Here is a 25910-nt window from a genome sequence, read left to right on the forward strand (position 1 = left end):
ATCCACCGATCTTCGACCTGATTTTTGAGTCATGGTCTTCTTCGATTCTGAAGGATGAACGTCACCATGATGTGTGTGGAAACACACATTATGCTGGTTGTGGTAACATAAACTGTTAATTATGTTCAATTTTGGACTTTATCAGTAAGAATTCCTGCGTATCTAGAGTTCTGGCTTACTGGTGAGGGATGGGCCCCATATAATCCTGATAAATGAGAGTAGACAGTACAATACATGAACAGTGTTGGCTGCAACAACCAATTTTTGTACTCTTGACCAAATAATTACTGTAAGTTCTATAATTTCAGGAAGATAACTTGTATATTTATTGTTCTTCATTTACTGAAATTTTTTATCTTTTCCAGGGTTGTGAAGAATGTGGCTGTGATTATATAGGTGCATTAAATGGGACGTGTGATGTACATTCGGGTCAGTGCTTCTGTCAAGTGGGTGTAACAGGAAGAAAATGTGATATGTGTGAACCGTATCACTATGGATTTTCTCGTAATGGGTGTCAGCCCTGTGATTGTGACCCCATTGGCTCAGTTTCTCTTCAGTGTGATGCTACTGGCCAATGTCCGGTATGTACTGTATATTAAAATCTGTTCTGTTATTAAATGTCTGCTTTTATATGTTTACTAATGACATTGGAATAGATATAAGTGCAATCAGTATAATAGTAGCACAGGAAATTTGTTATTTTCTGGGAGGAGCCCCTTGTGGCTCTCTCAAGCTATCGTATACTGACCGCATACCATCTACTAGGTCGCATCAGCTGCGAAGTTATATTGATGTAACAGGGACCAGTGCCAGAACCGCTCCCCCCCTTTCCCAGAAGCACAGGAAGCAGTGGCATTTATTTATTTATTTATACCACCACAGGAGAAGCAACCAGAAAGTCAGTAAGTCAAAACAAACCACTGCTGGCTTCAGTAGAGACCACAACCTCTAAAACTGGCAACATCGTCCCTAATTATGTAAACAAATGATTGAATAGTCTCAAAACTAGTGCAAGCTCATTTACCCCACCTCCCCCAAATCATTTTGGGGAGGGGGAAGGGGGAAGGCAGCTGATAATCAGCCGGAATTCTTACCTTCAGTTATTTGCTGATGTAGTGCGTGCTAGGTTGCCTCTCTTCCGTTCTGGCTCCAGTGTTCTGCTATTCAGTTAAGTGGTGTTTTCTGTGGAGAGCCCCTCCGGCTCCCTGGAGCTATACTGGGCTGATATGCATATATTAGACTGTGGCATCAGTCAGTTTGATTGGAGTTCTAGCCTACCGGGGACCACGGCCAGAACCTGGCCCTTCAGAGAGGCACGAGGAGCAATGGCCTATAGAAACCCCCCCATGTGGCTGGAAGCATTCTATGTCTGTTATCTACCGGGTTAAAAACCCAGAAAGGTAGGCATCCTAAAACAGGTGCCTCCTGGTTAAAATTGCTACCGAAAATCGAATTATCTAGCAGAACTCCACAGTCTGAAAACAAGCAAGCATGATGTTACAACCACTGCTACTCTGCTGTCTGTGCAGCTTCCCCTCCCTGGGAGACGGAATGGGGAGCCCCAGACCCCTCACACCAGCTACCCAACCTCAGTTCTGAGGCTGATGTGTTGCGTGGCAGTCATTCGACTCGGGCTCCTGTGTCCGAGCAGTGCTGTACCGGTTCTGTTCCTCCTGGAGACGTTGTACTTTCCAGGGTTATTCCTTTCTTTTTTGTTTGTTGCCTGGTGGGGGGTTTGCTCCTTGGTTCATGGTCACCCTCTGTTATTCAGGTGGTCCTCTGTGATTATACACATCACAAGGGTTCAGCTTTTAATTTGATCTCTCGGTAGTTGGGCTAACCAGTTAGCAGTACTTTACCTGGGTTTCCCTTAGTAGTCAGCCTAAGGGCCCTGGAAAAAATCCCATTCGGGCTCATTGGTCCAGTCGATGTTTTGTTCATAGTACGGACAGTGAAAATGAGATACAGCTGCCTCCCATGGCGAGGCCTATACGCTCACCCATGCCACCTTGCCCAGTGTCTATTCCAATTCACCCTCAACCACACAGTTCCTGTGCTTATTTAGAGTCTGAGGATATTTTCAGTGACGAGTCAGCGGAAGGTGACTCTTTTTCTGGTTTTAGTGAAGTGGAATCAGAACATAGTGTTACCGAGCCTGGTGCCAGTACCAGTGGTGTTACTGGGCGAGAATTTGTTGCGTCAGAAGCGTATCGCCCAGCCAAGCGCCACCGCATGGAACAACATGAGGCACCAAGAGCCTCATGTTCACGTGCTTCCACCTCGCTTGCACGTAGCGGCCGTACTGTGCGTAGACGGGCTTCAGCTCCTGGTCCACGGTGTGCATCGCTTCCTCTCTGTCGTGCCCCTGTTGCGTCCCCTGCGTCTCTCAGGACACCAGGTGTACTAGTGTGGAGTGATGGTGCTAGTTTTATTCCTCGAATTCCTGCCTTTGACAATAAAGATGTTGGGATTACAGAGCTTTTCCCTGATAATGGAGAGGATATGAGTGAATTGGATTATTTTACAGCATTCTATGATGAACTGCTCATGGAATATATTGTACACCAAGCGAACCTTCATGACGCTCACCTCATTAGAAGAGAGATAACAGAATTTTCATGATTGCAACGTTAGAAAACCACCAATGTAGGTGAAATGTATGTGTTTTTAGCAATATGTATGTTGATGAAGCACTGTGTCAAACACGCTATCACAGATTACTGGAGCAAAGATCTGACTATTCCAATACCTATCTTCGGGAAATATATGTCCCGAGACAGATTTTAGATACTCCTCAGGTGTCTGCATTTCGCAAGTAATGAGGACCGGACAGAGGATGATAGACTTCGGCGAGTCAGGCACTATATGAATGAAATGATTGGAAAATTCAGAGATTTTTATGTACCAGCACATAAGCTGGTGATTGACGAATCCCTTGTACTTTTCAAAGGACGTGTTTCCTTCAAGCAGTATATTCCCTCCAAACGAAACAGATTTGGATTGAAATTCTTTGTACTGTGTGACTGTGAAACAGGATAAGTGTTACACATGATTCTGTATTCAGCTAGCGATGTAGACATTCCCGGTAACGACGAACATGGTTTCTCGGGTAGTGTGATGAAGTCACTGATGGCACCATGGATGAACAAGGGCCACATCCTATACACAGATAATTACTATACAAGTCCATTGCTAGCTAGATTCTTGATTAAATATAAAACCGGATTGGTTGGCACAGTAAAGGCACGAAGAAGGGAAATGCCAGTGTTTGACGGTGGACTTGCAGTTGGTGAGTGCCAGGTACAGAAATGTGATCAAATACTCTCGGTACGGTGGAAAGACAAGAGAGAAGTGAACCTGCTGACAACCGTTCATGAAGGTACAATGGTGAACAGTGGCAAGGTGCACCGTGTAACGAAAGAACCAGTATATAAGCCAGATTGTGTTCTTGACTACAATATCAACATGCATTTGATTGATAAGGCTGACATGATGGTCGGCACTATCGAGTGTGTGCGGAAATCATTGAAATGGACGAAAAAAGTGTTTTTCCATCTTGTTGACATGAGCATGTTGAACTGCTATAATATGTATCTGGTGAAAACTGGAGGTAAACCTATTTTCCGTGCATTTGCTTTTACACTTGCAACACAGTTATTAGCAAAGTTTGGTCAAGAAGTCCCTGGCATACGAAGACCAATCATGAACCCAGTGTTGCAGCATGATGCAACACCCAGGCTCGCTCACATGGATGCCTTTCAGCAACACAGACTAAAGAATTTGCCACCAGCTGGAAAGCGTGCAGTAGGCCAATGTGAATGCCTAGTATGTAAAACAACAAAAAGGAGAGAACAAAAACGTAAAATGGTGCAAATATGGTGTGAAGGGTGTGCAGTTCCATTGTGTGCTGTCAACTGCTTCAACGACTACCACTCACTCCAAGAATTCTAAATGTGCAATAATAGTGCAAAAACCTGTACATAGTGCGTGCTTGTGTGTACATATAAAATAATGAACATTGTGATTACATAATATAATGGCGTAATGGAAAACATTTGTGTGCGCATGTGTATACTCGATGTATGCAACAATTATTGACAATAACTGTGATGTAACATTATGTGCAACACAATTAGTGACTAATATTGCAAATAAAATAGGCCTAGACACTCTAAATAATGTGAAAATAAATTCGTGGCAACTCTGGCTGCTTGAAGACTGCGCGCGACGCCTCTGGGAATCACCGTGCATGAGCGAACATGCAAATAGTGACGTCATCACCCATCTTGTCGGCTCAATTACGTCGCCGGCAAGTCCAATTTTTTTTTTCCTGTGATCAGGGAACATGACTTAACAGGTTATACACTCAAGGGTTAAGGGTGTTGGACGCTTCGATTTTGTTCCTTCTGCGCCCCCTTGTCTTCCCCTGTTATGGTTCCCCCTTCCCCTTTTCTCCCTGCATCCGGATCCTTACTGTTTGTGGGTTCGGGGTCAGGGCAAGGCTTCGCTGGTCTTGAGACTCGGGCGGTCTCGAGGATTTCCCCCTTCCAGGGTAGCGACGGGGGGCATTCGAGCTTGTTCCTCCAGCCATGTTGTATGAGTCTGCCAGTGGGCTCCCTTCCTTAGTATTTGTCCGGTTGCCCGGGCTTTTTCTTGCAAGGCTGGGGCTTAGGGGGAAATCTGCTCGGCCCGGGGCCTACCATGTGGGTTCCAGTGGCTGGTGAGGGGCTGACGTTTGGACCCGACCTGGGTTTTTCTACCCTTTTGGGTGAGGCTTGCAGTTATGAGGAGTGGGGTTTTTTCTTGCCCCCCCCCCCCTCTCCGTACATGTTTTTGGGAGTTGGCCCCTCCCCGGGATCAGTTCTTCGTCCCTTAGATTCGTCGGGTCCGTCCTGTCGGTGGGTATGTTTCTCCATCCTTCATCTTGGGACGGGACGGGCCTTCATGGTCATGTTCCCCTCCTCTCGGGGATCTGCATGGCTTTTGGTCTCAGGTGCAATTTTGCCTTCCATGCCTTCGTGCTTCACGTTTGCTTCTTTATGTTCTAGAAGGATCGAGAAGATTTTGTTTCTCCCTGCCTTCTTGGAACGTCTGTCGTCTTCCGGTTCTTTCTGGGGCTTGCTGGTCCTTCTCCAAGCTTTTTGTTTTTCGGTCCTGTTTTGTTCTTTCATTTTTCTCTTCTCTCCGTGCACTATCCTGCGCTGCACACAAGGTTGCCAGATTGGACTCCTTGTAGCCCAGTTGGGCTTTTTGTAGCCCAAATGGGGAGCTGTGCTATGTTTTCGCTCCTTCCTGCTCTTTTCGACTACGGTTGGCGGCTGCCCTGTGTTCTCTCATATGGGATTTGGTCGTTAACAACACTATTTTGTCTATTTTCTAGTCACATTCGTGGTTTCTTTCTTCAGCTCGCGACTTCTGGTGACCCACGTCTGGCATCCCTGCTGCGCATGCACCGTATTTGTTTGTTTTGATACAGGCGGTGTGCACATGAGCTGGGGTTTTGCATCCCTTTTCTCTCGGGTGTTTCACCTCTCGCTCTTCTCTATTCTCCAGTCCATGCCCGGTAGCTCCTGGGAGTGTTCTGGATTGTTGCTATGGGGCAGACGCGGGGTTTTCCCTGCATATGGGTGTGGGGCTCCCCCGTCACCTCTACTCTCTTCTCCTGCATGTGCAGCTCGGCTTTCTTCCACTAGCAGTGCTCCCGGAATTTTCTCGGCTATGCTGTGTCGTGACACGTTCGTGCCTACATTTTGCAGGTGAGTTTATGCGGTCTGGCTTCTCTTTCGGCCAGGCGCTGGATAGTGATTTTTGTATATGAACATCAGAACACAGGTGACTGCAGCAGGTCTATTGGGCCATATGAGGCAGCAGCTGTTTATACCCATCCAGTCCCACTCATATGCATGTCCAGCCCATACTTGAGTCCAGATAGGGGCCCTACCTCCACCAGGTTACGAGGTACAATGGTGGGGGTATATGTTATGGGGTAAGTGTTCCTGTCTGGATGTTCTGAGGTGACGTTTTGGAAGCAGTTTTCATGCTGTGGATGTGTGTTGGGGATTGGTTGTGGATTTTTGTTTGGCCCTTCCGTACTTCTTCTCGGGGCCTTCCTTGTTCATCTTGGTTAATGGTTGCAAGGGGGGTCTTGGTCCTGTTTTTCATGGTCTTATCTGGGTCGCTCTTTCTTTGCACGTCTTGCAGTGCCTGGCTTAGACCTTCCGTATTCATTGGATTCTCTGTACGGTACTTACCTAGTTGTACTTCCCTAGTTGTGTTGCGGGAGTTGGGCTCTGGCTTTTTGATCCTGCTTCTCACTTGTCATTCGCTCATGTGCAGGTTCCTGGGCCTGCTGGGCTCTTTCATATCTGCGCTTGAAGCTGTGTGTGGTGTCATCCTCTACCACATCGCTTTCTCATGCGTTCCACTTGTCTACTGCTCTGACACTGCGATACTTTTTTCCCATATCTCTTTGGCTCGTTTGGGCTCTCATTCCACCGGTGTCCCCTGGTGCATGTGCCCCTGAGGTCCCGTAGTTGGTCTTTCTCTACCTTATCGCTTCCTTTTGGAATCTTTGATGTGGTGATCATATCCTCGTAGCTTGTACTCCTTGGTCTAGGTACTGGTCTGGTGGCATACCTTTGTACCTTTTTTCCTTTTCGTCTTGTGTTGGGACATGTCACACGCCTGTGTTGTTGGCGAGGCTTGTTGGGACATGACCAGCGGCTCTGTATGTTGTTGGTCGTGTCCTTTTCATTCCCGTTTTGCTCCTTGCCTTCTTCGTTCCTCATCTTCCTTCTACGCTCTTGTCCCTGGCCGTTGCTGCTGGGGCTTTTTCTTCTGGTCTTTTCTTGTGTTTTTCCGTTTTCTCCTTTTAATGCTACACATGGTTGTGTGCTTTGTTTGTGCCTTTTGGCTCTCCTATTGCCAGATTTCAGTTCCTGGTTACCTGGCTTACCCAGCCCGTTGGCGTTTTCACGTTCTCTCGGTTTCCCTTCTCTAGAATCGCTCGTCGGGACTGTCGTCTCCAATCTCCTGGCAGGCTCGCGGGAGTTGGGATGTTTTCTGTATGGCAGATGTTTCATCTCTTCCTTTGCCAGCTTGGGATTCCAGCTTTGCTGGCTCCGTGGTCACACCCGAGATCTTTTTATGGCTCTGCCTCTTCCTTGTCTCAATTCAATTCGGTTTGGCAGAACCGAACCAGCCCATGGCGGGGCTGGTTCAGTTCTGCCTCAAATCTCTCACCTTGTGTTGGTGGTCGGGTGGCTTCGTTGATGGTGTCTTGGCTTCTTCTTGGTGGCAGTGTGGGGTTTTTGGTGGTCCTTCCTTTTCCTTCTGTCCCTTCTTCGGTAGCTGCGTTTGTTGGCGTGGCCTTCTCCTTTTCTTGTGGAGGTTTGGGACAGTCATCTTGCCTCATACTGTCGCCTCGTATCGTGTGGCACTGGCGGAGCTGTTTCGGCTTGCTTTCAATTTTAATGTCACTTCTGCTCAGTTTCGAAAGCTGTGTCATACATTGTTTCACCTCCGGCCTGCTCTTGCACCGCCTGAGCCGTCCTGGTCATTGGACGGAGTGCTTTTTTCTTTCTTCTCCTCGGTTTGTTGTGGCCCCTTTGGTTCAGGATTGTTCTCCAAGGCATCTTTTCTGTTGGCATTGGCCTCTGGGGGTCGGGTTGGAGAGCTTCATGCTCTCCTCCAGCGCTGGGGTTTTCTGCTCTTTAGGGCTTCGTGGTGGTTTTGTTCGTCTGCAGCCATCTCCTTCTTTTCTGGCGAAGATTGAGACTGCTGCTTTCCGGAGGGGTCCCTGGGTTGTTTATGCTTGGTTGGTTGGGCCGGGGGTGCATAATGTTTTGCGTACGGTGGTGGCTCTTCCCTGTTACTTACGTGCCTCGGCCTCTGTGTCCAGGGACGCGCTTTGGGTTGATCCGGTTTACCTTTCTTCCCTGTTAGCAGATGCGCGTCTCCCAGGTCGTCCCCAGAGTTCTTAAGGGTAGCCAACCTGCGGTCTATCCCAGTGCCCATGGCGTTCGTATGTTCATTGCCCTTGCTGCCGTCTTTGGCACCATGTCCTGGACTGACATTTGGGTATGAGGCTTTTGGCGGTCAGACAGGGTCCTGGCTGCTCGTTACCTCGTGCACGTCCCTAGACCTAGTCGGGCCTGTCGTTTTGGGTCGGCGGTTGCAGCCATTTGTCTCGGATTTGAGTTGTGGATTGAGCAACGACCGCCTCCCAGGTAAGTCCCTACGTTCTTCCTCTGTGGGTAGTTAGCTCCAGGGAGCTGAAGGGGCTTACCCCAGAAAACCAGCGTTGAATGTAATGAAATGCCATTTTCTGGGCAAGACCCGAGGCTCCCTGGCATCCCTCCCTCCCCCCGGTCTGCATTTTTTCGTGTGTTTTGACATCCAGCCTCAGAACTGACGGGTGGATAGCCGGCGTGAGGGGTCTGGGGCATCTCCTTCCCCCTCCCAGGGAGGGAGGAGCTGCGCAGACAGCGGCGCAGAGACGTGTGACGTTATCATCGTTTGCTTGTTTCTTTTAGGGGAGTTCTATCCACTTGTTCGGCTTTTGGTAGCAATAATTTCACCAGAATAGGGATTTGTTTTGGGATGCTTACCTTTCTGGGTGCCTGACCCGGTCGATGGCAGACATAGAATGCTTCCAACCACACGGGGGTTTCTATAGGCCATTGCTTCCCATGCCTCTCTGAGGGGGCCAGGTTCTGGCTTGTGGTCCCCGGTAGGCCCACAGAACTCCATACACATGACTGATGCCAAAGTCTGACATTAGCATATCAGCCTAGTAAGCTCCGGGGAGCCTCTGGGTCTCTCCCAGAAAATGGCGTTTCATTACATTCAACTCTGGTTTTTTTGTTTATTTACAGTGCCGAGAAAATGTTGATGGTCGAAGATGTGAACGCTGTCAAGAGAATACGTATGACAAACAAGCTGGCTGTGTTGGTAAGTACAGAACAAATGAACTTGTTATTAAAACTTCAAGTATAGATGCATAAATGTATGCTATTTTATTGTTTTATTTTTAAAAATGTTATATCCAATATCTGTATTGATTTTTAATAAAAGAAAATTAACTTTATATTGATGAAAATAGTGTTCAGTACTTGAATTTAGAATTGCAATTCTTTACAAGATGAAGCACAGGCACTAAAATAATGGAAACGTCTCCATAGTAATAGTATATTTGTACTTCATCATTGGCCAAATGTTTTTCCTTTTATATGTACAAGTACTATGTATCTCTTAATATTTTACTATAAGTTTATCACCTTGTATCTACCTTCTATTTATCTTTTTATGTTGGTCTTTCTATTTATCTTTTGTGTATATATACTTCAGTAATGTGTGCCACATGTTTTATATTAACCAATTTTCTTCTTCACAGACTGCCCACCGTGCTACACTCTTGTGCTAGATAGCGTCAGCGTGCATCGTGAGAGGTTAGCTGAATTGGAACGCCTCCTAGCAGACATAGTGAGCAATCCAACTGTATTAAATGACGAAGACTTTGAGGAAACTTTAGTATCTGTTACTACACAAGTGGAGCAATTATGGGGAGATGCTCGGGAAGCTGCTCGTTCTGGAGGTAAATATTGCAGGCGATGAGTCACAATAATGTGGCTGAAGTAAGTTGACCAGACCACACACTAGAAGTTGAAGGGACGACGACGTTTCGGTCGTCCGGACGACGACCGAAACGTCGTCGTCCCTTCAACTTCTAGTGTGTGGTCTGGTCAACGAGGTAAATATTGTTGACTAAATTCATATTCCTGAGATTTTATTTCTGATGTGTGTGTAATTACCTAAGTGTAGTTACAGGATGAGAACTAAGCTCGTGGTGTCCCGTCTTCCCAGCACTCTTTGTCATATAACGCTTTGATATTACTGACAGTTTTGGCCTCCACCACCTTCTCACCTAACTTGTTCCAACCGTGTACCACTCTGTTTACAAAAGTGAATTTTCTTATATTTCTCCGGCAGTTTTGTTTCATTAGTTTAAATCTATGACCTCTTGTTCTTGAAGTTCCAGGTCTCAGGAATTCTTCCCTATCAATTTTATCGATTCCTGTTACTATTTTGTACATAGTGATCATATCGCCTCTTTTTCTTCTATCTTCTAGTTTTTGTATATTTAGTGCCTCTAATCTCTCCTCATAGCTCTTGTCCTTCAGGAGCTTGTTCCGGGAGCTATTTAGTGGCATGTCTTTGCACCTTTTCCAGTTTGTTGATGTGCTTCTTTAGATATAGGCACCATACAACCGTTGCATATTCCAACTTTGGTCTAACAAAAGTCATGAACAATTTCTTTTGTATTTTCTCCATCAATGTATTTAAAGGCAATTTCTGAAGTTAGAAAGTGTAGCATAGGCTCCTCACATAATATTCTTAACCACTGTTCTGCGCCAACCGAGAAAACTAGGTCGGTTGGAAACTGTGCCAACCGAGAAAAACCCCTTTTGAATATTTCGTACCCATTCAAAATGCGTGCGCAGTAGGTTGTGTACAAAATGAACTCCTGGAACCTCCAGTGAGAGGCAGCTATCTTGGGAAAAATTCCCAGAATGCCCTATATCTGCTGGCTGGGTAAGTACTGAGTGAGCGACCATGGGTGGCTCACGTGCCTCTGATTCCCAAACACCTCTCTGACCTTGGTGTTATTGCACACAAAATGCATTCAAAAAGGAATTACCGGAAAAATAGGCAGATGGATATACAATTTCCTGACTAACAGAACCCAATATGTAATAGTCAACAAAATAAAATCTGGACCATCAACCATGAAGAACTCGGTCCCTCCAGTAGTTTTTCTCATCCCCATATCGGACATAGACAAGGACACAATCTATAGTACTGTATCTTCCTTTGCAGAAATGACACTAGGATTTTTATGAGAGTAAACAACATAGAGGACATGGCAAACCTCCAATCAGATGTAAATCAGGTCATTCTATGGGGTACAGAAATAATATGGTGTTTAACGAAGATAAGTTCCAACTCATGTGCTATGGAAAAAATTAAAATATAAAAACAGAAACCGCATATAAAACACAGTCAAATCATAGAACGAAACGGCAATGTAAAAGATTTATGTGTACTCATGTCGGAAGACCTTACCTTTAAAGAACACAATAAAGTAACCATCACAACTGCAAGAATCAATGACAGGTTGAATAACAAGAAACTTTCACACTAGAAATGCTATACCGATGACGATACTTTTCAAGATACTAGTGCTCCCTAGAGTGGAATACTGTTGCACAATGACAGTTCCTTTCAAAGCTGGAGAAATTGCTGACTGGGAGAGTGTGCAGAGATAATTTACTGCGAGACTCCACTCAGTGCAACACCTATCTTGAAATCTTATCTTGAGATGATTTCAGGGCTTAGCATCCCCATGGCCCGATTCTTGACCAGGCCTCCTTTTTGTTACACACCCCCCCGAAAGCAGTCCATAGCAGCTGGTCTAATTCTCAGGTATCTATTTACTGCTTGGTGAACAGGTGCATCAGGGTGAGAGAAACTCGGCCCATTTGTTTCCACCTCCACCCGGGAGTTGGAATAGCCCCAATAGCCTAAACTATTGGGACCGACTAAAATGCCTAAATCTGTGTTCTCTTGAGTTCAGGCGGGAGAGATGCATAATAATTTACTCATGGAAAATGTAGAGAGGCTGGTCCCAAACCTGCACACAGAAATAACATCACATGAGACTTGGAAGGCATGGCAGGATGTGCAGAATATCCACGTTGAAGAGCAGAGGTGCAACAGGTACTCTGAAAGAAAACACTTATCAACATCAAAAGCCCGAGACTGTTCAACATGCTTGCATTACACATAAGGTGCATAACTGGCCGACCCCTCACAGTGTTCAAGAAAGAACTTGATAAGCCCCTCCAAAGGATACCTGATCAACCAGGCTGTAACTCATACATCAGGCTGTGAGCAGTTAAGTCCAACAGCCTGGTTGACCAGTCCAGCAATGAGGAGGCCTCGTCGAGGATCAGGCCGCAGGGACGCTAAGCCCCAAAACCATCTCAAGGTAACCTCAAGGTAACCACCAAGATTCCTACTCCCACCATACCATGTACATCAGTAATTCTCACCACAATGCTGCTATTATCAGAATCCTGGTCACTAAATCCTGTAAATTAATAATTTTCCACAAGTTTATTTTGTTAAAGAACATGACAAGTAATTTCAAGATTCTTAGATGGACCAAACAATGCTGTTCAAGTTGTTCACAGCAGTGTGCTGTGAACATCTTGAACAGCATTGTGTTCATTGATATCTGAACATTGTACAGTCTTTATCACAGTCAGGCTCTTCTGTAATACTATCATCACTAAATAATACAAGTTACATATATATTTTGACATTTTCAGGCGATACTGTGGTCATAAGCTGACCAGCTTGTGACCAATGACTGTTAGCTCATGCTGCGTGCACCACCTTTGGTGGCTCACTCGGTACTGAAGTCTTCACACCCGGAAATGCTATTCACAATTGTTTTTTAAATGGAGTCTATTTACTAGATCCCTGAGGAAGCTGATATTAACCCCATGTAGCTGTGTGACTTATAAAACTTACTCGGTACTTTAAAATGTATATACAGTGTTCACAATTTAGCCAGTTTGACCAAAATTGTATTTACTGTATGCGATTTGCGCTGTTAAAGGATTAATGGTCATATAATAAAGTTTCATGCACTATTAAATTTACAAAATACATACCCAGTGTAATATAATAAATGCAGTATTGGCCAAAAAAGTTTATGTTTAGATGATTAGTACTCTATTAAGAGAAGGCAACTATCAGGAGAAAGTGCCAAGCCATCACAACTATAAGAGTACAGTACCCCAATTTGTTGAAGCAAAATATATTGGCACCAGTCAAAAAAAATAGAGACACTAAGCACTATAGTATTGTATATGTACTGGTCATTTACAGGAGATAAAACTGTGGCACAACACATTGAGGAGCTAGAAAAACGGATCAATGATGTAAAAGAGTTGTTGAATGGAATACGACGAGCAGTTAGCCGTGGAGCAGGCTTGGCGTTACTGGGAGAGTTTAACATTACCCAAGCTGAAGATATCATTCAGAGGGCTCGGGAAGCACTTACAGTGAGTAATACATTATTTTTAAATTTGTTTAATTTATATACAGTATAATAAGCTTGTTACTATAAGTGATCATGCATTTGGTGCTTATGAAGTGATCATAAGCACCAAAGGCATGACAAAACTGCTGTCAGTGGTATGTAAAGAAATTCCATGTAGCAACAGGAACTTGTCTTATTTCTACTTGGCTGCTACTGTAGGCAAGGACTTGCTGATCCCCATGTACAGGTTAACATTCTTTCTGTAGGGAGCCTCTCTAGCTCCTTGGAGCTATCGGACTAATTTGCAATGTATTAGTCTGGGGGCATTAGTCAATGGAGTTCAGCCTACCGGGGACCACGAACCAGAACCCTAGCCCACTCGGGCAGGCACAGGGAGCAATGGCCTCTGGAACACCCCCCCCCTGTGGTTGGGGTATTCCTTGTCTGCCATCGACCAGAGTTCAGCACCCAGAAAGGTAGGCATAACAAAACAAACCTCACTTTGTAAGAAAAATGCAACCGAAGACCAAACAGGGAGGCAGAACTCCCCAACTCTCAAGCAAACAAGCAAACATCACATCACCACTGCTGTGCCGCTTGTCTGTGCAGCCCTTCCTTCCCTGGGAGGGGGAGGGGGGAGCCCCGGACCCTCCCCCCCCATGCCGGCTACTCACACACCCCAGTTCGTTGGTTAATGCAATTTGGGGTGGTCGTCAACTCTAGTCTCAAATTCTTGGCAGAGTTTTGCCTTAGTGGTGTTCTCTGCTGTGTTGTGGAATGGTGGTCAGGTGTATTATCAGTGTACATACTTTTTTTTTCTGGAGGGAGCCCCGTTGGCTCCCTGGAGCTATCCAGGCTAAATGGATATGTATAACTTTCTGACAACAGTCAAAGTGCTTGGAGTTCTTGCCTACCAGGGACCACGAGCCAGAACCTGGCCCCCTCAGAGAGGCACGAGGAGCAATGGCCTATATAACCCCCCCCCCCTGTGGTTGGGAGCATTCTATGTCTGCCATCAACTGGGATAGGCACCCAGAAAGGTGGGCGCCCCAGAACAAACCCCTATTCTGGTGAAAATATTGCTACCAAAAGCCGAACGAGTGGACAGAACTCCCCAAACAAAATTATCAAACTAGTATGATGTCATCACGTCGCAGTGCCACCGTCTGTGCAACCCCCCTCTCTTCCTGGGAGGGGAAAGGGGGAGCTCCAGACCCTCCACGCCAGCGATTCAACTGGCAGTTCTTGGCTGATGGAATTACTGGCCGGTCAAGTGCCTCTGGCTCCAGTTTTTGTTTCAGTTCTGTGCCTTGTGGTGTGGACTGTCTCTATCGGTGCGGTGTGAGCCAGGAGTGAGATTCCACAGTACTCGGGCTACATGCGCCTAGGGCTCTCTTCCCTAGGTGCCCTGTAAGTACTGCCCTTGGAGCTTGGGGCCACCTTAGACAAGTCATCTTGGGTTCTACCTCCGCTGTGTCCTTTACTGCTCGGTACTGGGTCGCCCTTTGAGTCGGCTAGGGTTTTGTTGCCCTGGTGTGTGTCTGGGTAGGTGGTAGTTTTCGTCACTGGTAGGGGCGCGAGGTACTGCACAGCTAGTTTTCACCATTAACAGTGGTTGGCTCTGTTCCACCTGGGTATGTTGTCCTCTTGTGGGGTTTTTCTTTTGTTTTTGTTTTTGCCTGGTGGGGGCTCTGCCTTTATGGTCCCCCTTTACTGTTCTAGGTGTTTTTATTTAGATATTTTCTGTTGGTGGTACTCCCCGCTTGGCCCCCATGAGTGGACACGTCCCGGGGGTTCAGCTTTTAGAAGTTTGTTTGGTAGACTTGGGCGCCGGTTTGTGGTGCCCTGCCTGGGCTTCCCTTAGCGTATAACCAAGGCTAAGGGCCCTGGAAAACCCCACCAGGGCTCCATGGTGCTATGGATATGTCCCCAGTTCCCCCTCGCGTCTTGTGAGTTTGACGGTTGCTCTGTCTCCTTGTCTCATCAGGGTGACACTCACCGGTTGTGCCTCCTCCATGCTGTCTGTTAGGTCATTGTTTCTTATGACCGGGAGTCGTGCGACAGGTATTGTCGGTACGTGCTCTCATTCATCCAGGCCACTGGTCACGATAATCGGGTGCAGGCGGCTGCGGCGTTGCTTGCTAGGTGTAGGTTGCTGCAACGCTCTTGGTTGTTTGCAACCCGGGATGCCCTGAGGCTGCCCTGTTTTGGTTGGTGGGGTCTGGACTTAGGGGTGGGGGTCGCCTCGGCTCTGGTTCCTTCTGCTCATCGTCCTTCCCCTTTTGTTCTGCTCACTTCCTCCCTTGCTTCCAGCTCCGAACTGTAGGCAGGTTTCGGGGATGGAGCTGGGTTCTGGTCCTGGTTCCAGTTTTTCTTTGTTCCTTTTCTGGAAAGTGTGTGTTTGCTTTCCTGCGGTTCACGTTCTGCATTAGTTCTCCTCATGGGTTGCTGTTTGGTTGGTCGGGCCGGGGGGTGCTTCCTTTGTTGTTTGGTAGCATTTTTTCGCTGTTCTCTGCGCATCTTGGCCCCTGGGGTCGTGGACGCGTTGTGGTTGTTCGCGTTTCCTTTCTTCCCTCGTTCCTGTTCGGGGGTTCGGGTCTGCAGGTTATTTGTTTCATCTGTGGTTCTGGTTTTTTAGGTTAGGGTGTGTGGTGTCTGCCTCCCGGATCCTTCCCTATTTTCCTTATCTGTGGTGAGGTAGCTCCGGGGAGCCAACGGGGCTCCCCCAAGAAAACCAGCATTGAATGTAATGAAACACCATTTTCTGGGTGAGTCCCGGAGGCTCCCCGGCATCCCGGCATCCCTCCATCCCTCCGGTTGGCGGTGTTTTTTGCGTATTTTGACATCCAGCCTAAGAACTGCCAGTTGGATCGCCAGTGCGGAGGGTCTGGGACTCCAACTTTCCCCCTCCTGGGGAGGGGGAGGGGTGCGCAGATGGTGGCGCGGCGATGTGATGACGTCATACTAGTTTGATAATTTTGTTTGGGGAGTTCTATCCACTTGTTCGGCTTTCGGTAGCAATATTTTCACCAGAATAGGGGGTTTGTTTTGGGGTGCCTACCTTTCTGGGTGCCTATCCCGGTCGATGGCAGACATAGAATGCTCCTAACCACAGGGGGGTTTCTATAGGCCATTGCGCCTCATGCCTCTCTGAGGGGGCCAGATTCTAGCTCGTGGTCCCTGGTAGGCAAGAATTCCTAGCACTTTGACTGTTGCCAGAAAGTTATACATATCCATTCAACCTGGATAGCTCAGGGGAGCCTCCGGGACTCACCCAGAAAATGGCGTTTCATTACATTCAACGCTGGTTTTTTTTTACGCAGCGGCCGTGTTTCTGTTTCTTCTGGGGATGTATTTTTGCAAGGTTTTTCTTTTGTTTTTGTTTTCTTGCCTGGAGGTGGTCTGCCTTGTTTGCCTATTGGTCCATATATGATATTTTGGTGGCCCTTCTTTAGGTCCCCATGATTGTATGCATCACAGGGGTTTCAGTGTTGTAGTTCATCCCACTTTGTTAGCACTTTGGTTTAACTGGTTTTGTAACACCTTGCCTGAACTTCCCGTAGCAGTTAGCCCTGGATAACCTTGTCAGGGCTCAGTGGACCAATGGATGTGTCTTTTAAGTTCCAGCTCCCTTTATGTGAGTTTGAAGATTGCTGGGTTCCTTTGTCTCAAGGTGACAGTCACCAGTTTTGCCTCCGTCAAAAACGCTGCCTGTTGGGTCACCGATACCTTTGACCCGAAGTCCTTGCGAGACGTGTTCTCTACTCATGCTCCAATTTACCCATTCTGTAAATATTGATGTTCGGGTACAGGCGGCTGCTTTGGGAAGCATCTGCATTGCGTGCTCAGTTTAGGCTACTGCAACGCGCTAGATTGGTTGCCCACCCGGATGCCTCGAAGCTGTGCCGTTTTAGTTATAGGGACCTGGACTTAGGGGTGTTAATCACTTTGACTTTGGTTCAGTCTGCACTCCTCAGTCCTTTCCCAGTTAGAGTTGTTCATCCTATTTCTTTCCCACCCCCCATCCCCTTCTCCTGGCTCCCAAACATCTGAGGGTTTCGGAGTTGGGGTAAGATTTTGTTGGTAATGAGACTCGGGCAGCTTCGGGGGCTGCCCCACTCGAATTAGGGATGGAAGTATTCAAGCCTGTTCCTCCTGCCAAGGTTTTTGGGTCCCATCAGCAGATCCCTTTCTTTTTGTCCTTTCCTTTAGACTCTGCATTTTCTTCAGGGGTAGAGGGTGTGGAGGATAGCTCTGCCCCGGGTCCTGGTTTGGAGGATCCCGGGGAGGGGAGGAGTTGACCTAGGGGGTCAAAGGGGGCTTGGACTACATTTCATCCCACTTGGGTTTTAGTGCCCTCTTTGCAGGGTTTATTATTGCAGGGGGAAGGGGTTTTCTTACGATGAGTTTCCCTGTATGAGTATGATTTGGGATCGGCTCCTCCCCGGGGTTTGGTTCCGGGTTCCCTTGGGTTCCTCGGCTCCTTCCTTCCGGAGGTTTTCTGCCTCTCGAATCTTGCCTAAGTAGATTCGGGAGGCTCTTGCTGCATACCTTCTGCGAGACCCGGATTATGCCTCTGTGATGCATCCGTCCTCGTTTGAGTTTGGCTCTTCTTCCCCATATTGGGTGCGTTTGGAGGTTCCTGAGTCTTCCTGACTGGCAGACTGCCCATTCTTTTCGTTGGGGATGTGGCATGGGTTTTGTCGGATCCGCACGTTCGAATGACGGGAGGCGGCTACCATTCTGCAGGTTTACCTGGGAGGGTCAGTTTGAACGCCTTAATGCAAGCTTGTTCGCCCCTGTACTTCCTAGGGATGTTGGTCTTGTGCAGCTGCATGTGCAGGTTTCCACCTTTTCAGTGTCTTTGGTAGCAGAGGATGCACGCGCCCATGGGCATTTAGCTTTGGTCCTGTGCTTTTTTTTCCTTCTCAAGCTGTCCTCAGACTGGCTTGGGGAGGATGTGGAGGCATTGAGTGCAGGGCCTTCATCTGGTGCGCTGGCCTCGGTGGCTCGTGCGTCGCCTGCACTGTTGAAGCTGTTTGCGCCAATTCTCAGGGAAGCAGTGTCTCTGTTCAGGGACTCTGTTCTCTGTTTGCTTCTCGCCTCACGTGCCGACAGGCTGTGCTCGATCTCTCTTTGCACTCCGCTTGGGGCCCTGGCTCTTAGGTTTTCATCCTCTTTCTGGGGGAAGCCCCTTTAGCTCCCTGGAGCTATCTGGGCTGATACGGAGTATTAGCTTTGGGCATCAGTCAATGTACATGGAGTTCTAGGCCTACCAGGATCCGTAAGCCAGAACCTGGCCCCCCTCAGAGAGGCGCAAGGAGCAATGGCCTATAGAGACACCTCATATATAATTTAGAAGTACTCTATGTCTGCCATTGACCGGGTTGGGCACTCAGAAAGACAGGCACCCCAAAAACACCTCCCCATTCTGGTTAAGAATTGCTACCAAAGCCGAAATAAGTGGATAGCACTCCCCATGAAGAAAAACGAGCAAACGAGCATGACGTCATCTCGTTACCAACTCGCCGCCATCTACACAACCCCCCCCCCTCCCTGGGAGGGGGAAGGGGGAGCCCCCCAGACCCCTCTGCCAGCTATCCAAGCCTACCAGTTCTTGGCTAATGTCAGTGGGCTTCGGTTGTGTACCTCCAGCTCTGGAATTTCTTCTCTGTTCTTGCTCATATTCAGTGGTGTGCAAGCTGGGAGTATCTTCACAAGTGCTGGGGCTGCATGCACTTAGGATCCCCTTCCCTAAGCACCCTGTAAGTACTGCCCTTGGGTCTTGGGGCCTCCTTCCACTAGTCACCTTAGGGGCTGCTCCGTTGTGTCATTTACTGCTCTGTACTTGTCCGCCCTTGGAGTCAGCGGGGGGATTTCTTGCTCCTCAATTAGTCTCTAGGTAGGGGGGTAGTATTCGTCACTGGTAGGGCCGCAGGGTATTTTCGCAGCTAGTTGTCACCTAACGTAGCGGCTATCTCTGCATCCTCTGGGTGCACTGTCCTCGTTTTTTTTTTTTCTTTTTGTTCCTTTGCCTTGGTGGAGGGGGGGGCTACCTTTGGGTTTGGGTCATACCCTCTATATATAAATATAATTCGGTGATACCTCACTTAGGCCCCCGTGAGTGTACACGTCCCAGGGGTGCAGTCTTAGAAGTTTGTTTGGTAGTTCTAGTAGCCGGTTAGTAAGTTGCCTGGGCTTCCCTCAGTGGAGATTGAAAAGCTAAAGACCCTGGGAAACCCCACGGGGGCTCTTGGGTCCAATGGATGTGTTCCCCGAGTCTCCTCTCACTTTGTGTGAGTTCGAAGGTTGCTCTGTCCCCCTTGTCTCCAGTGGACATTCACTGTTTTTGCCTCTGTCATGTTGCCTGCTGGGTCGGTGACACCGTCGACCCAGAGTCCTGTGAGCTCTGTTGCTTGTTGGTGACTCAGGTTACCCGGACCTCTGATTTGGGTCTTCGGGTACAGGCGGCTCAGTCGTTGCAATCTCTGTTTTGGTTGCTTCGAAGTGCTTGGTTGGTTGCTAATCCAGAAGCCTCAAAACTGTCTCGTTTTGGGTTTAGAGACCTGTACCTTGGGGTTTTGGTCACTTTGACCTTGTTTCCATCCGTGCCCCCTCGTTCCTCCCCTTCTGTGGTTCATTCTGCTCCCCCCCCACCCTCCTGGTTGGGGCTCCGAAGCGTCTGAGGGTTTCGGAGTTGGTCCAGGGTTGAGATGGTGTGGAGATTCAGGCAATCTTGGGGACTGCCCCTTCTGGGCTGGCGACGGAGGCGTTTGAGCTGGGTCCGCCTGCCGAAGCATCTGAGTCTGACCAGTCAGCTCCCTTTATTCCTACTTGTACAGCTGTTCTGGATTCTTCTTGTTAGGCCTGGGCTTTGGGGGACAGCTCAGCCCATTGATTGATGCGATGGGGGCCCATGGGGCTGGGGAGGGATTACACTTGGGGGACCTTGGGGCTTGTTGGACTCTGCTTGGGGTTTTGTTCCTTCCCAGCAGGGCTTGTTGTTATAAGGAGGGGGTTTTTCCTTTCCCACTTCTGCGTTTGACTTAGATATGGTATCGGTCCCTCCCTGGGTTCAGTTCCGGGGTCCCTTTGGGTTCGTCGGTCCCATCCTTCCGGAGGTTTTCGGCTTCCTGCATCCCAACGCATGAGGTGCGCCGGGATGGGGATTTTCTAGGTTCACTGAACCCAGAAAATTATTCATCTACAGTATTACTTTTGTTAAAAATGGAAAATGACAAAAGTGGTGATAATACTGGCAAGGGTGATGACCTGTGAGGCTGCACAATGCCTGGCGCTCACCCTGTACAAGACACAGTCGCTGTATAGTCCACATCTGTGTCTGCATCACTTGTGTTAGGTCTTTATTGTGCTTTGGTTCATCATTATCACTACCCTTTTCTTCTTCAAACAATAATGTCTGAATTTCCCCTTCAGACAGCGATCTTTCAACACCACGTCCGACAGGGGATGGGAGCTAGAGGTGCGTGTTGCAGCCATGATTGCTGAAACAGAACTGAGCCTACCCACGACCCAGGGGCAAGCTAGGAATTTTTGTCAAGATCTCTGCCGCTCAGGGGAGGCTTCAGGCCTCATTCTCATAACCAAACCACCGCGCTTGCATTTTGAAGCATTTTGAGTTTTACGATATCCCAACATTGCTTACAAGTCAGGTGGTGCAACACTCATAGCCAATGGCAGGTCGGGTGGTGCAGTGCAGTGGTTAAAAGCAAGCTGCATGTAAAAGATAAAATCCAGAGATTGATAATGGAGAACAAGTTTACTGAGAATGAACAAGAAATGTGTGAAGCACTAAATGAACAGTTCCAAAGTGTGTTTGTACAAAATGAGGATTTAAGAGTTGGAAATAATACCAAAACAAGTTCCATATCATGCCATGAAAGACATAAAGGTATCTCAAGACGAAGTGGAAAAATTACTCGGGGCTAGAATTAAATAAAGCAGTTGGGCCAGATGGAGTTTCACCTTAGGTGCTGCAAGAATGTGCAACTGAGCTGAGCATTCCACCTCAATTAATATTTCAGACATTCTTGTGCACAGGAATCTTAGCAGATACAGTGGTACCTCGGAATGCGAGTGTCCCTGTATGCGAGTTTTTCCGAATACGAGCAGGATTTCCTCGGAAAATATGTCTCAGAACGCGAGGGTTACCTCGGGACGCGAGTTTGTTGATACGCGTACAGGCCGACCCAGCGCGTGGTGGTTCGGCGATCGTCGCCCCTCCGCCCCTCAGTTTACCATTGTCTCGCACCCAGTGACTACCCCACATCAATTCTTCTCGCGGATTTTCAGTGTATTGTTGGATTTTTGGTGATTTGACTATACAATGTTATTATATATCTCACCATGGGTCCCAAGAAAGCCAGTGGTAAGGATAAAGGCCAGAAAGCCCATGTGAGGATGACAATAGAGGAGAAACAAGAGATCATTCGGAAGCATGAGAACGGTACACGTGTTGTTGAACTTTGTAGGCAGTACAACAAAGCCACATCAACAATATGCACTATACTTAAGAAGAAAAATGAGATTATGAGTGCTAAAGTGGCAAAAGGAGTCAGAACAATAACAAAACAAAGACCACAAATACTTGAAGAAGTGGAAAAGTTGTTATTAATTTGGATACACGACAAGGAGTTAAGGGGTGATAGTGTTTCGGAGGCCATTATTTGTGAGAAAGCCAGGGTGTTGCACGAAGACCTTCTAAAGAATACCCCTGCAACGAGTGATGCAGATAAGAAAGAGTTTAAGGCAAGCAGGGGCTGGTTTGAAAAATTTAGAAAGAGAAGTGGTATCCATAGTGTTACAAGGCATGGGGTTATGTGATGTGATTATGGAAGGGGACTCCCCTTCCAAACAGTAACTCCTCTCCTCCTCCCCCCTCCTCACCATCTTCCATACGCCTACAGCATTCAACAAGAAGGTAAGTAATAACTTGAACATAGTTTTGTAGGTTTATTTAGATGAATTAGGTATAAAAATTTAGTTTGATGTGCGGTTTTTGGGGTAGTCAGGAACGGATTAATTCATTTCCCTTTATTTCTTATGGGGAAATTAGCTTCGGAATACGAGTTTTCGGAATACGAGGCGTCTCCAGGAACCAATTAAACTCTTAAACTGAGGTATGCCTGTACAGTAGAACCTTGAGTGACGAGCACCTCAATTGGCGAGCAATTTGGGTAACGAGCGCCCCGATCGCTGACAATTCGTCTCGTTTGGCTAGCGCTCGTTTGAATAACGACAACACCACATGGTGGGGTCGCGCTGCTTCTCGCACATTCTCGGACACCTACGATGATGTAAATAAAAAATTTTATTTTTGTTTAAAGATGCTAATGATGGTGGGATGTAAAGGGGTGACTGCTGTGATGTTGCAAAGCACTGACTTTTTTGCAGAAAAAGAAATGAAATTAAAACAAAATGTCAAAAAGATTCGTTCAGTGTTTGTCAGGTAGGCTGCTCTATTATTTAAAACATCAAATATCATATTGATGTTTTTCGGTAGTAGAACGGATTAATTTGATTTCCATTATTTTAAATGGGGAAATTCGTTTTGAAAGACGAGCGTTTCACATAACGAGCTCGGTGCCAGAACGGATTAAATTCATTATTCGAGGTTCCACTGTATATGGAAAAAGGTAAACGTTGTTCCAATCCATAAAAATGATAGCCAAGAAGATCCTCTAAATTATAGACCCGTGTCATTAACAAGCGTGGTGGCCAAAACACTAGAAAATACAGTTAAAACCAGATGGGTTGAACACCTTTCATGTGTGTGTGTGGTGGGGGGGTGTGTTTCCAGGGCCTGCAGGGTGAGTGTTTCCAGCAGGAAGCCCAGGTACTAGGAATGCGATGCAGGTTACCCCTGTCCACCTCTGGGACCCACGGTGGCAGTTTGTTGAGGCTAAAGTATCAAGCTAGTTTTGAGTGATTCAGTTATTTAGTTTGCATTGTTTGGGGAAGTTGTTTGTCAGTTTTTGAGGCTTCGGGTCCTCTGAATTTTTGTGGTTTTCTGTATTGCTTCACTGACTTTCTGGCTGCTTTACCAGTGAAGTGGCAAAGGTCACCTACTCTCTGCACCTTTGTGGGGAGGGGGGGGGGGCTAGGTCCCCAGTAATCCAAGACGAACTCTCTTGAGTAATATGACATAATAGACAGGAGCCATCTCAGCAAAAAAGTTTAAAGGAGCCTCCGGGGCTCTACCAGAAAGAGGCGTTTCATTACATTCAACACTGGTTTTCTGTGGGGAGCCCCTACGGCTCCCTGGAGCTTATCGGGCTAATGTATGTTATATTAGACCGGGACATTAGCTAAGGAGTTCAGACCTACCAGGGACCAGCGCCAGAACCTGGCCCCTTCAGAGAGGTTTCAGGGAGCAATGGCCCTGGAAAACCCCTTGTGGTTGGGGTTTTCCTTATCTGCCATCGACCGGGGTTAGGCACCCAGAAAGGTAGGCATAACAAAACAAACCCCCACATGGTAAAAACTAAAACAAAAACCGAACATAGAGGTAGAAACTCCCTACAATCACAAGGAAACAAGCAAACAAGCAAACATCACACTTTACTGCCGCGCTGATCGTCCGCGCAGCCCTCCCCGCCCCGGGAGGGGGAGGGGGGAGCCCCGGACCTACCGCGCCGGCTGCCAAGCTCCAGTTCGTTCACTAATGTCAACCGGGATTGACGCTTCTCTGGCCTCAGTTTCCTAGGCGGTGTTTGCCTTGTGTGGCATTCACTGCCGTGTGTTGTGTTGTGCGGTGGCCAGGAGTACTTCATCAGTGCCGGGGCTGCATGTGATTAGTGGCTGACTTCCCTAAGCGCCCTGTGAGTACTGCCCTTGCGTAACAGGGTTATCTTCCCTGGGGCGTTCGGGAACCATTCCCGTAGAGGTTCTTGCTGCTTGACATTTGCCTCGCCCTTGGGGCCAGTTGGAGCTTGGTGCCCTTGTTTGGCCCTGGGTAGGGATTGGTATTGTGCTGGTTAGGGCGTCAAGGTGTTGCGCAGCCTGCCACCTAAGCGGCGGCCGGTTTCTGTTGCCTCTGGAGACGGTGTACTTTTGCGGGGTTTTTCTTTTGTTTTAAATTTTTCATGCCTGATGGGGGTCTGCCTAAGGTGGTTATAGTTCCACTGGTAGTGTTTGGCGGCCCTCTGCTAGGCCCCCGTGATTGTACACGTCTCAGGGGTTTTCAGTGCTATAATCTACCCTCTTGTTATGTTTGGGTTTCTTAACCGGTTAGCAACACCTTGCCCGGGCTTCCCGTAGTTGTTACCCTACGGGCCCTGGAAACCCCTGTCTGGGCTCGGGGGACCATTGAATGTGTCTTTCGGGTTCCAACCCGTCTTGTACGGGATCGTTGGTTGCTGTTCCCTTGTCTCCGGGTGACAGTCGCCATTTTTACCTCCGTCATGCTGCCTGTTGGGTCACTGACACCTTGACCCGGAGTCTTGCGAGAGATTCTCTGCTTGTTCTCCAGTACTCCCCTGATGTTATTACTGTTCAGAGTACAGGCGGCATCCGTGTTGCAAGCCAGGTTAGGTTGCTGCAACATGCTAGGTTGGTTTCCCACTCAAATGCCCCGTGGCCGCCCCGTTTGGTTAGGTGCTGCTCGCCCCTTTCCCTCCATGTTCCCGGCTCCGGACCGTCTGCGGGTTTCGGGGTCGGGGCGGGGTTTAGTTGCGGCAGAGACTCGGGCGGTTTTCGGGGGCTGCCCCGTTCGGGTCGGGGACTGAGGTTTGAGCCTGTGCCTCCTGCCAAGGCTTCTGGGTCTTACCAGCGGCCCTTTCTTGTTGCCTTTCCCATGGACTCTTGCTTTTCTTTAAGGGCGGAGGGCTTGGAGGACGGCTCTGCCCCGGGGCCTCTGTTGTTGGTTCCCGGGGCTGTGGGGGTTGCCTGCTAGCAGTTCTGGGGCGGTTTTGCCCCTGCCGGGATTTTTCTGCTGTTGGGCGATGTTTTTCGCCCATCCAGTCTGCTAGCTTCCCACATTTGCTGGCGTGTTTTTGTGTATTTAGCGTCAGTCACAGCCCCTGCTGGCGGCCATTTTCGTCTGCCGGTTTCACAGTGTGGCCACCAGGGCGGCGTTGCGGTGTGTTTACATGCGTCTGGGTGTGCGAGCGAGCGTCTTGGGTGAGTTTTCAATTTTTTTTCGGGGTTTTTGTTCTCCTGTTGTCGTTTCTTTGTTTTTCTGGTGTTTTCTTGCCGTTGCCTGTTCCTCTGGGAACGTTTGGGTGTTGATTTTGGGTCTGAGCCTTTGGGTTTAGGCTCAGTGCCCCTGGCTGGTATGCTTGCTCCCACACCTTGTCCCTCAGTTTTCGGTCTGTTGGGACCGTTTTCCCAGGGGGTTCTGCTGGGGGCTGTGCTTTGCCTTTCAGTGGTGTTCTCCGCCGGCAAATGTGGTGGTTTGGGCTCCTCCTGGTTCGATTCTGGGTTCCTTTGGGTTCCTTGGTTTCGTTCTGGAGGTTTCTTCCTCTTGGGCCCTCTTTTTTGGGTTCAGGGGACTTTTGTTTCCTCATGTGACCCGGTTCTGCCTTCTGGGGTTCCGGGGTCTTCCTGGCTTGCAGACTGATATTTTTGGGTCTTGGCACATGTTGTGGTTGTGCTGGGACTTTGCGGTTTTGCTGTCGAGGTGGGCCTTTTGATGCAGTTGTTGTGCCTTCTTTGCCTGTCCGGCGTAGTGCTCTGTGCCCACTAGTCGGCGACTTGTACTTTTACAATATATGTCCTCACATAGTTGTGCTTGCGGGGGGTTGAGCTCTGGCTCTTTGGTCCCGCCTCTCAACCGTCT

The 25910-nt window shown here is 48.1% G+C and overlaps 1 protein-coding gene across 4 annotated transcripts in view; it reads left to right on the forward strand.

Annotated features, from left to right (window-relative positions):
• The window catches only part of LanB2 (laminin subunit gamma-1), a 529033-nt gene that overhangs the window by 464155 nt on the left and 38968 nt on the right, over window positions 1-25910 (forward strand). For all 4 annotated transcript variants that reach the window (XM_069305575.1, XM_069305583.1, XM_069305589.1 and 1 more), the window contains 4 exons: window positions 366-581; window positions 8877-8952; window positions 9395-9595; window positions 12958-13133. In XM_069305575.1, the coding sequence (XP_069161676.1) occupies window positions 366-581; window positions 8877-8952; window positions 9395-9595; window positions 12958-13133 (669 nt within the window). The remainder of the gene's footprint in view (window positions 1-365; window positions 582-8876; window positions 8953-9394; window positions 9596-12957; window positions 13134-25910) is intronic.

This window comes from Procambarus clarkii, chromosome 6 (assembly GCF_040958095.1).
Source record: "Procambarus clarkii isolate CNS0578487 chromosome 6, FALCON_Pclarkii_2.0, whole genome shotgun sequence".
Taxonomy (NCBI): domain Eukaryota; kingdom Metazoa; phylum Arthropoda; class Malacostraca; order Decapoda; family Cambaridae; genus Procambarus; species Procambarus clarkii.